The sequence below is a fragment of the Anas acuta genome, chromosome 1 (assembly GCF_963932015.1).
Source record: "Anas acuta chromosome 1, bAnaAcu1.1, whole genome shotgun sequence".
Taxonomy (NCBI): domain Eukaryota; kingdom Metazoa; phylum Chordata; class Aves; order Anseriformes; family Anatidae; genus Anas; species Anas acuta.
Genome location: NC_088979.1, coordinates 113734465 through 113745087, shown reverse-complemented (window position 1 = coordinate 113745087; position 10623 = coordinate 113734465). Strand labels below are relative to the sequence as shown.

General features: G+C 42.8%; 1 protein-coding gene across 1 annotated transcript; it reads right to left on the bottom strand.

Moving 5' to 3' along the window:
- Positions 1-445: 445 nt before the first annotated feature.
- On the bottom strand, positions 446-6177 carry LOC137862153 (myosin heavy chain, cardiac muscle isoform-like). The gene is made up of 7 exons (XM_068693870.1): positions 5893-6177; positions 5617-5784; positions 4756-4959; positions 3624-3749; positions 2165-2335; positions 1597-1701; positions 446-465 (listed from the first exon to the last, which is right to left on the bottom strand). Exons 1-5 carry the CDS (start codon positions 6160-6162, stop codon positions 2231-2233), a joined length of 873 nt encoding a protein of 290 aa, XP_068549971.1. The 5' UTR covers positions 6163-6177; the 3' UTR covers positions 446-465; positions 1597-1701; positions 2165-2230.
- Positions 6178-10623: the final 4446 nt, after the last annotated feature.

Below are 10623 nucleotides of genomic sequence, written 5' to 3'. Positions count from 1 at the left end.
GGATGAGGGTTTTTGTTTGTTGAAGGGTTTGTTGTTTGCAGTGGCACTCTTCATTTCAAGTGAACGGGGAGGATTTCAACGTGTCTCCTGAGGGACTAGCCAGAAGAAAAGGTCTTTCCTGTTCCTCCCCTTCCCTCCACCCCCTGCAAATTACACTCCATTCTTAAGATAAAATGGAATATCTTAATGTAATCAACACACATGCTATATACTATGTATATAAATACATTTATAAACATAGAGTTTGTATAAATACAAATAGTAATACACACAAATTCGGTACTTGTACTAAAAACTTTTGCCGATTAAAGATTGTGGTTGTAGGGCAACAAATTTCTCAGAGGAAAAAAGGCCTAAATAGTCACTTACAGCTTCCTCTGCTTGGTGCTTGTAGCTCTTCACTTTTAGTTGTAGCTTATCAATCAGATCCTGCATCCGGGCCAGATTCTTCTTATCTTCTTCTGACTGTACCAAAACACCATCAGTTAGGATAATAGTGTACAAAAGCATCTGTCCACTAGTTATGGGCGACATATATGTCCTTTTACAAATGCGTAGTTTAAAATATAAACAAGCCATATTGTGATCAACCTCTGTGTAGATGAGAAAAAAAAATATGTAAGCTGAAGATTTGTGAGGGCCTGCTTGCTGAGGACTAAGAATAGCCTCCCAATTTATATGTATGTAAATATTGAGATACATACACGCACATATACATGTATGCACACACACATGTACCCCCAGAGTTCCTTGCTTGGCAGGTGAGGACCTCTCTTGTCATTATAGAGAGCGTCATTACTGAGTGAAACAGAGCAGTGGGCAGGCCTAAAATACTTATAATTTGCATATTTTAAATTTTGTGTTGGGGGCAGGCATTTCTGGCAAAATGATCCAGGTTTAAGCCGTCACAGTCCATAATCAGAAGGACCTGCTAATTCTGTCTGCCTGTGCCGCAGCACTGTCTTCTAAGAAAACAACCTCTGCACACACAAGTCAGAGTAAGACAACATGTAGGATGCTAAGTAATATCCTAAAGCAGATGGTTGGGATTATCTGCTCAGGATTCATGTTGAAAGCAAGGGAAACAGTGCTCTGCGCTGAAGACCTTTTCAAAAGGCAAGCAGCAACAGCAGCTGTTAGTAAGCCTGCAGGAGGCTGAGACTACTACAGCAGTAGTAGTACTACACCCAGCAGTAGGTGACAGAGCCCTGGGACTGGGCAGCCCTATGCCGAGTGATGCACCAGAGTTAACTGACTCCTTATGGCTCCTTTAAGCAACACCAGCACAGCTGAGAGACATCTGAGCTCTTTTTTCTCTTGCAGTATGAATAGTCCTGTAAGCCTGCTCCATTTAGCACTGTGCTGAAACTGTCCAAATCCCAGCAATAGTAAGCTAACGCTGGTTACAATTCGTCAGGCAAGATGATGGTAGCACTAGGAAGATGTTCCTCCCACCCCTAAAGCTTCCTGCAATGAGAAAGCTCTGGGTAATGCCCTCCTTCATCCTTCACTGAAACACTGAAACAAATTCAGTCTCGGACAGGGAGAAAACATTTCTTTCCAGGGATCTAGGGGTTCCTACAGTCCTCGACGTACCTGGTAAGTCAGCTCTTTAATGCGCCTCTCAAACTTGCGGGCTCCTTTTTGGGCATCTGAATTGCGACGGAGTTCAGTCTCAAGTTCATTCTCCAGTTCACGAACCTGCAAAAAAGGAAAGAGACCTTGCAATTATGCTACAAATATAAAGCAGTGGGTAACTTAGTTCACAGTTCAAGACATATTCATTTTCTTCAGCAACTTAATAGTGCTCAATTTGAGGAATAGGTCAAAATGTTGATTTTTTCATTCTATTTTTTCATAAATGTATTTAAGCTGTGCCAGCAGCCAAAGGCCCCACTCAGAACTAGATGCTCTATATACATGTGCAAAGATCAAAAAAAGTTTATCTGAGCCAAGCAGATGCTTTTCCTAGTTGTAGATATTTATATTTTTTTTAAATCAAGGGCTTAGTCACCTACTGTGCTACAACAGCTCACAGCTCACTACAACTGGATCTTGGAAGGGAAGGATGTGTCCAAGAACTGCTCACCTGCATCCTTTGAACTTACCAGGCACCCCAAGGGCACCCACCCACTCCCAAGTCTGTATTTGATCACAAACTTACCCTGGATTCCAGTTTCTGGATCTGTTTCTTGCCACCTTTCAGGGCTATTTGTTCTGCCTCATCCAATCATTTCTGGAAATCTTTCATGGTTTGTTCCATGTTCTTCTTCATTCTCTCTAAGTGAGCACTAGTATCTTGCTCTTTTTTAAGCTCCTCAGCCATCATTGCTGCCTGAAAAAACAACCAACTTTATGACAGCAGATCCATGTTGAATAATCCACTACTTGGCTCATTGGCTATACACCTAATGCTACCAAGAATAGATTGTGTATGTTTATCTCTCCTGGACAGAGACAAGGCATTTTTTTTTTTTCTCTCCATATTCTAACATTATAAGTCTTTGCTTGTTTGTTTTCGTATCCATGCTACAAAATGTCCTCATTTATAATAGCTACAAGTAAACCTATGTTGCTCACTGCAGGCATTTCACCCAGAACTTATTTCAAGTCTAATATTGGAATTTGATCTTGAATATTGCTTTGAAAGGTAGTGAATTAAAAAAAACTAGCAGACGAGTTTCCCGGCACAGCCATAGACAAGAGCTGCCTGAGCAGCTGTAACAGCACAGCAATTTCTGCAGTCTGTGCTGTGATAGGAAGCTCAGCTTCAGCATCTTACATATTCCCTGACCGTTCTCTAAGACTGGTAACAAGGGTGCCAATTAGCTCATGTCTGATCTGACACGTGTCCCTGCCTCCTAGAGCCATTTGCAGATTCTTGTATCCATCACTGAACATCCATCGGAAGACAGCAAGCACTGCAGTCCAGGCTGGAGCTGAATCAAGGACAGTCAGTGTCTTCTCTCTGGCAGGCAGTAACAGAACTGCCAGCTGAGAAGCAGTGAAGACCACGGTACAAGAATAGCTTCATCCAGGCGCTCCAGACACAACTCACAGAAACATCCAGTTCTAGATTTTACTCTGTCTGCTGGTGTGATGTGATATGTCAGCCAAACTCTATGTTTCTCCAGGTCTGTGGGGAAAGAAACTATACTAGTCCAAAATGTCATCTTCCTGACAGGAAGAATGCGCTCACTGTCTCTTCTTGGGAACTTCATCCTCACGTTTTTCTAACAGATGCCTCATTTTGGACTTGGGAATTGTACTCCTCACAGCAGATTCTATGCACACCTGGCGACCTGTTAGTGCTCGTTCTGTCTGAAGTAGTTTAGCCTATCCAGGTATCTAATCCACCCAATTCAAAGGTGACATGACCTGAGACTTTGGGGATCGGTGGAAGCTGCATTCTCAGGGAAAGGAAGAATAAAAAAAGATCAAGCAGAAGTATTTCCTTTCTCTTAACCTCTAGTCTGTTTCCTTTTGTAGTTTCATCAGCTGCCTCCAGATAACTGTGGAGCACTTCAGGTATATCAGGTTTGTAACAGGTGCTTGGGAAATGCTGGCTTGTCCTAAGACAGTGTGGTACTGAAACAAACTGAGCAAGCAATGAGGCTACTTACATCTGTGATTGCTTTCTTAGCTTTTTCCTCTGCATTTCGGCACTCCTGGATTGATTCCTCCGCTTCATTCTGCATCTGGGAAATGTCACCTTCCAGCTTCTTCTTCTGATTGATTAGGCTTGTGTTCTTTATAATGTTTTCCAGAAAACAAACAGTGGAAAAGCAGGAAAAATGATTAATTGAGACATAACTTCTCTAAATACCATAGCACACAAAGGCTTAATGTTTTTTGCAGCCCCTGGATTACACAGAGCAATATTTAGGGAGGGAGGTCCACGTATGGGGTAAGGGTTGGCCTTTACTATGTAGCTTAGCTTCAGACTGAGGAAATATTACAAATACTTTCAACAACGTAAATATTCAGATTTCAATTCAGGTAAAATAATAAGCAAGAGGCTGAAACAGAAGAATGAATAAAGCAGTTCAACTTGGAAAAGTAATGATCCGTTATCAGTCAATAAGGTGATTAAAACAAAAGTCCCACGTCAGACTGTTGACGTATCACACGTGCTGAATATTACAAAATATTGCCAGCCTGCAGCTCATTTTCATCTCCTTCTGAATGTTGGTTGTTTGGTGAAGAGAAGATTGGGTTTTGCAGCAAAAGTGCTGGGGACTCAGGATATATGCCTCCACAACCCTGTAAAAACTGCGGTGCCCATTGTGACCAAGTCCAAAGGACTCTCTTAACAAAGACCTGATGTGGCAGAGCATGCTTTGCTGCCGTGCACAATGCACCTAGTGCTCATGAGGCATTGAACTTTGCTTTGCTAAATAATAACAGCACCTTGTGCGAACGCTACTGCTTTTCCAAATAAATGCCTCCCTATCCCAGCCACAGCCTAATGAAATCAGGAAGCTGGGTTTTTATAGCACCAAAGAAAGTAAGAAATAAAATTTATTCTTGTTATCTCCCATCTTTATATTTTCTGTGAACTGTTTAATGCAGTTGGTTGAGTCATCAGTTCCAGATAACCTGACAGTAACGAGGTGGCATTCCTGCAGAGTGACTTATTTCCTCTACCATTTTCTACCTTGAAGGTGGGCAAGGAGTGTGTCTGCCTTATGACAGCAATGGACAAACAGCGTCAGTGCTTAACAGGCAAGGCTGTTTAACCCAGAAGAAGCCAACCTGAGTATGCAGCAGGTTCACACGTTCGGTGGCTTCCAGCAGCTCATGCTCTGCCAGCTTCCTTGCCCGTTCAGTCTGGTCCAGCAAAGCCCTCAGCTCGTCCAGCTCCGACTGGAGAAGATTGTTCCTCCTGTCAGAGACTGCCAGCTGTTCCTTCAGATCTTCATTCACATGCCCGGAGTCATCCAGCTGCACCTGAAGTTCCTATAACAAAGCAGACAGGTTTTTACCAGTCCAAATGCATTTTGAGCCACTGCGCTTACATGAGAGGGCCACCTCTAGAAGCTCAGTGTTTCTTTATTCGAGAAAGGCTTCCTCCAGACCATAATCTGAATAGCTTTTGTGGTATGTGATGCAAAGAGGGAAAAACCTGATCTGCAATCTGTCAGAACTAGTGCTTCTGCCCGAGGCAGAACCAGCTTCATAGCATGGGAGAGAGATGAGGCAGGCGATGACTTGAAAGGTCTCTTAGCAAGGCTCTTTAAACTACAACAACAAAAATTACTTACGTTGAAGCACATTAGAAAGCTGAATATACACACACAATCTGTACTCTGGCTAACTGATGCGCTCTCCACTTTTAAAGGCCTTGCAAGCCCACATGAAAATCAGATTTTCAGTACCTCATGCTGTAACTTTCTGCCCCAACGGGAAACTGTAGCCAGCAGGGGTTTTACACCTGGATCTCATCCCACTTGTATGCAAGTCTTGGAAGAGATCCACAGTTCAGTGTTCTCTCATGTCAGAAGTGATCACTAAGGGCTTTTCCCGCATGTCCCTGAGAGTAGCTTCTCTTAATCACCAGCACTGTTTTGCTGTGTGCTATGAAACCCAACCTGGGACTGAGAGCTCTCAGAGTACCTTTATTTGTGTTTGCAGGACACGTGTTGACTTCGTTGCTTCTGCAGCATGCCTGTTGGCATGGCTGAGCTGAATTTCAATTTCATTGAGGTCCCCTTCCATCTTCTTCTTCAGCCGAATGGCCTCATTTCTGCTCATTTCTACACAGAAAGGGAAAGTCTGTCCAGTCTTTGGGAACATAATCAGACAGCGGAGGAAATGTGTTATTACTGATATTTCTGAAAGTGATGCCTATCCTTGAAATGCACTTGGAAAAACAGCATGTTCAACACTTACAAACGAACGCAGCTCTGAGAGTATGTTTGATATTACTGCATTGGGGTCATCGTATTCTTGTGGCTGCTCAAAGGGACGTCCTGCTTTAGTGATCAGCCAAGCGGCAAGTGTGCAAAACAGAAAGAACTGCTCACCAGGATTAGTGGGCAGTGCAAAGTAGTGCCTGTTTAAAAAGGAGAAAAACAGTAAATAAATAGACTGCAAACTCCTGCAGCAACTATAGCATTCTAGGTCAGCACAGGCTAGGAAAACAGATTCTTCAACTGACATCCTCAGCGAGTAAACAGTTGGAACTACATCCAGGATCTCTAGTTTCACACATAACTGCAGTAGACTACACCTGCCACACGCAGCTTATCTGTTTCCCGCTTTGAGCAAGTCTTAACCAATATTAGACTTCTAGGGAACCAAACTAAACCTGGGTACTCCTATGAATATGCCTCATTAAAAATAGTATTTTTTTGTTTGTTTTTCACCAACTGACCACATGAAAACTTGAAAGGCACTTCTGTGAGGATGGGAAAGCAACTTTCCTGAAGCACCATTGCTTGATGTCCTGCTGAGTCGTGTCCTCATCTGCGACACTGTACCAGAGTAACCCCGCCACCCAGGCCTTCCTTAACATCTCTTCCTGATACTGGGAATACATCCAGTTCCTCTGGCTTCCTAACCCCTGATTCAAAGATCGAAGCCGAAATTCCTTTAAGTGGTATATTCTTTATTGCAGCGCTGGATGCACGGGGGATCTCTCCACCTATCGTGCATACCCAAAGCGGAAAGCAGTCTTGAATTTATACAATCAATCTATCAATATTCTACAAGCGCCTATACATATGCATTACCTATCCCCGCCTTCCCTCGCTTCTCATGCTAATTAGCCTTTTGGCACCTTGCGCCTGCGTAGAGCCTCCCAAGAATTGTGGGCAGGGGTCTTTGGGACGTGGGCAGGGGTCTTTGGGAGGAAGACCCCGAGTCTTCCTCACAGTGTACTTTTCACCTTTGGTCAGGAATCTGCTGAATTGGCACGTTTCTTAATTGCGAGAGCTGGTTGTTGCCAATTCTTCCGTTTGTTGTATCTTTATAATGAATTCCAATGTCCAACTCCCCCTTGAGCGGCCAGTAACAAGTCTAGGGCCATCCGATTTTGTAATACTACCTGTGATAAACTAGATATCTCTTCTTGTTGAGCCTTTATAGCATCCAGAGTTTTGTTTTCTAACTTCTCTATAATTGCAGAAATATTAACTATCGCCTTTTCCAATTCACTCACTCCTAACCATGGGATAAACCATCGAACAAAACTATGAAAAGCGGTGTGTCTCTCTATCAATGGATTGTTAATTTTTCGTCTAATTCTCTGGATATGATTTCTCAAATAACCTCGAGGCGCTACATCATGTATGGTCAAATTGGGGACTACTGCTCCAACAGTGCAAGTTCCCTTCCAATTCTCGGGCAAGACCTTACGGGCTGTATCATTGCATAGCCAATATCACCCTTTTCCTTCTGGAACCGGCCAGCTGGTTGAATTTGCCCAGCCGCTAGTCGTACTAATATCAATTGTTCGATTACAAGATGTCTGATTTCCCACATAAGTAGTATCCGTATTTATACAATCCTGTTTTCCCATACCCCTAGGTGGGTTACACCTTTGTACACATACATAGTAAGATTCCAACGGCACAAAGCTACTCACTTCTAGTTCCAAAACTTCTTCATATTTTCGACCCCAAGATGTGTTTTCCCACAAATTAGTCCAAGATAAGTTTGCAGGCAAGGGAATCCTGATTAACGATACACCCTTATTCCAATGCTGTGGCAGATGGGTGCATACCCAACAGTTCGTCTTATTAATCACTTGAGGTACAGTTTGTATTAAGGTCAGGTGTAAGTTCTCATCCCAAGTTGCCCATCCCAAATCTGACAACCACACCCCCACAATCATTAGGATCTGGAAAAACGCAATTTTGCTGGTCCAATTGGGGTCGTGGTCCATATCCTCGCCGGGGCCTTTTTCACCTTTGAATCGTGGATCCAAGCTGCTTGCTCCTTAATCTTAATGGCGGTGTGTGTTGTCAGTAATACCTGGTATGTTCCCGTCCACTTTCCTTCCGTTTTTCCTCTAGGGGTTGTCCTGAAAAAGTCTTTATATATATAATCCCTGAGCTTAAAAGGGTGGATTGGTTGATCCAACCGTCTAGCCCAGGTCCTGAGAACAAATTTATGTACTTTATTTAATTATTTCTGAAGTTCAGTTATATATGCATATAAATATTCTAATCCTAACTGCGTTCGATCCTCTCCACTAAATAGAAATGGATACGGCCTTCCATATAAGATTTCAAAGGGACTCAAATTCCCTTTTTATTCTAGGTTTAACTCAAATTCTAAGTAATGCTAAAGGGAGGGATTGAGGTCATGACAAATTAGATTCTTGTCCGATTTTAGCTATTTGTTGTTTAATTAAATGTTTCATTTTTTCTACCTGTCCACTTGCCTGCGGTCTATAAAGAGTATGCAGTTGTCTTTAGAATATCTTTAGAATCTTACTTATCTGTTGTACCCCTTGCACACAAAAATGTGAAACTCTATCAGAAGACATTGCTACTAGAATCCCAAAGCATGGTATTATTTCATTTAACAAGACTTTAACCACTTCTTCTTGCTTTGTTTGTTCGACAGGGAAAGGCTTCAGGCCTTCCTGAAATCATGCCAGTCAGAACCAGTAAATAACAATACCCCCCTTTTCTAGGGAGTTCTGAAAAATCAATTTGCCACAGTTGCCCCGAATAATTCCCTTTATCAATGACACCAAATGTCACCCTATTTCCTGTATTGGGATTATGACGCATACAGGTGTCACATTGTTGGGTTACCTGCCTTATTGTGGTATACAGATTTCTTGCTACCAAGACTCGATTTAATAGTTTATAGAGGGCATCGGCTCCCCAGTGGGTTTTGTTGTGTTCCCCCAAAACCATAGGCCACACCAAATTAGAGGGCATAACAACCCTGTTGTCCTTCAAATGAGCCCACCCATCAACATTCAGCTTCCCTTTTAGATCCTTGATCAACTTTAAATCTTCTTTTGAATATTTAGGAGCCTGTCCTTTCTCTAATGTCTGAATTTTACCGTCTGGTATTAAAGCAAGCACTTCCACTTGACCTCTTTCCACCGCCCTTCTTGCCTCTTTATCAGCCAATCTATTCCCAATCTCGAAGTCGGTGGATCCTCTTTGATGCCCTCGGCAATGCATAATAGCCACTTTTTCTGGTTGTTTTACAGCCTCTAACAATTTTAAAATTTCTTCAGCATGTTTTATCTGTTTTCCCTGAGCAGTCAGTAATCCACGTTCTTTCCAAATCGCTCCATGAGCATGTACCACGCCGAATGCATATTTAGAATCTGTCCAAATATTTACCCTTTTTCCAGCTGCCAGTTCCAATGCTCTCGTGAGAGCAACTATCTCTGCCTTTTGAGCTGATGTTCCAGGGGGTAAAGGCTTAGACTCAATTACCTGCTGAGTAGTTGTTATAGCATATCCAGCTTTACGTTGTCCTTGTGTAACAAAACTGCTCCCATCCGTGAACCAAGTTTCTTCTGCATCTTCCATGGGCTCCTCCTTAAGGTCTGGTCGGCTGGAATACACAGTCTCCATAGTTTCTAAACAATCGTGAATCACAGGTTCCGCCGGAGCATCACTAAGAAAAGAGGCTGGATTCACAATATTAGTTATCACAATTTCCACATCGTCCTGTTCTACCAATATTGCTTGATATTTCAAAAATCTCTGAGGAGATAACCAATGAGCCCCCTTTTGTTCTAAAACTGCTGACACAGTGTGTGAGACAAACACTGTTATCTTCTGCCCCATTGTAAATTTCCGGGCTTCTTGTATATTCATAATTACGGCTGCCACTGCTCGCAGGCAGCCTGGCCATCCTTTACTTACTTCATCCAATTGTTTAGAGAAATAAGCCACTGCCCTTTTGTAAGGTCCCAACTTTTGTGCTAGTACCCCTAAGGCCATACCCTGTCTTTCATAGGAGTATAACCAAAAGGGTTTAGACAAATCTGGTAAACCAAGAGCTGGAGCTCGCATCAACTCCATCTTAAGCTTATTAAAGGCTGCTCGGGCTTCTCCTGTCCATATTAGTCTTATGCAGTTATCTTTAATTAAATCATACAAAGGCCTTACAATTAATCCATAATTGTTAATCCATAATCTGCACCAACCTGTCATTCCTAGGAAAGTTCGTAATTCTTTAACAGCCTGTGGTTCTGGGGTACGACAGATTGCTTCCTTGCGTTCCGTCCCCAATTCACGTTGTCCTCCTGAGATCTCAAATCCTAGGTACGTCACGTGGGTTTGAACCAATTGTGCCTTCTGTTGTGAAACCCGGTATCCATTCATTCCTAGGAAATTAAGGAGGCTCACTGTCCACTGTATGCAGCTTCCCCTGTCTTCGGTAGCAAGCAAGAGATCATCAACATATTGCAGCAGGACCCCTGCAGAATTGGGGGCTTCCCAGGATTCAAGTTCCTTTGCAAGTTGATTACCAAAAATCGTAGGGCTATTTTTAAACCCCTGAGGAAGCACTGTCCATGTCAACTGGACTTTTCGTCCTGAGTCAGGATTTTCCCATTCAAAGGCAAAGAGGTTTTGGCTTTCTGGGGCCAAGGTTAAACAAAAGAAGGCATCCTTTAAATCCAGTACGGTAAACCAGACC

Excerpts from the sequence above, each read along its gene's own strand:
- LOC137862153 (XM_068693870.1), bottom strand. The coding sequence starts at position 6,162 with ATGTCAGTTGAAGAATCTGTTTTCCTAGCCTGTGCTGACCTAGAATGC. Across the intron at positions 4,960-5,616 it reads TCCTGCAAACACAAATAAAG|GAACTTCAGGTGCAGCTGGA; the intron begins GTACTCTGAGAG and ends GCTTTGTTATAG. Across the intron at positions 2,336-3,623 it reads CTAAGAAAGCAATCACAGAT|GCAGCAATGATGGCTGAGGA; the intron begins GTAAGTAGCCTC and ends TTGTTTTTTCAG.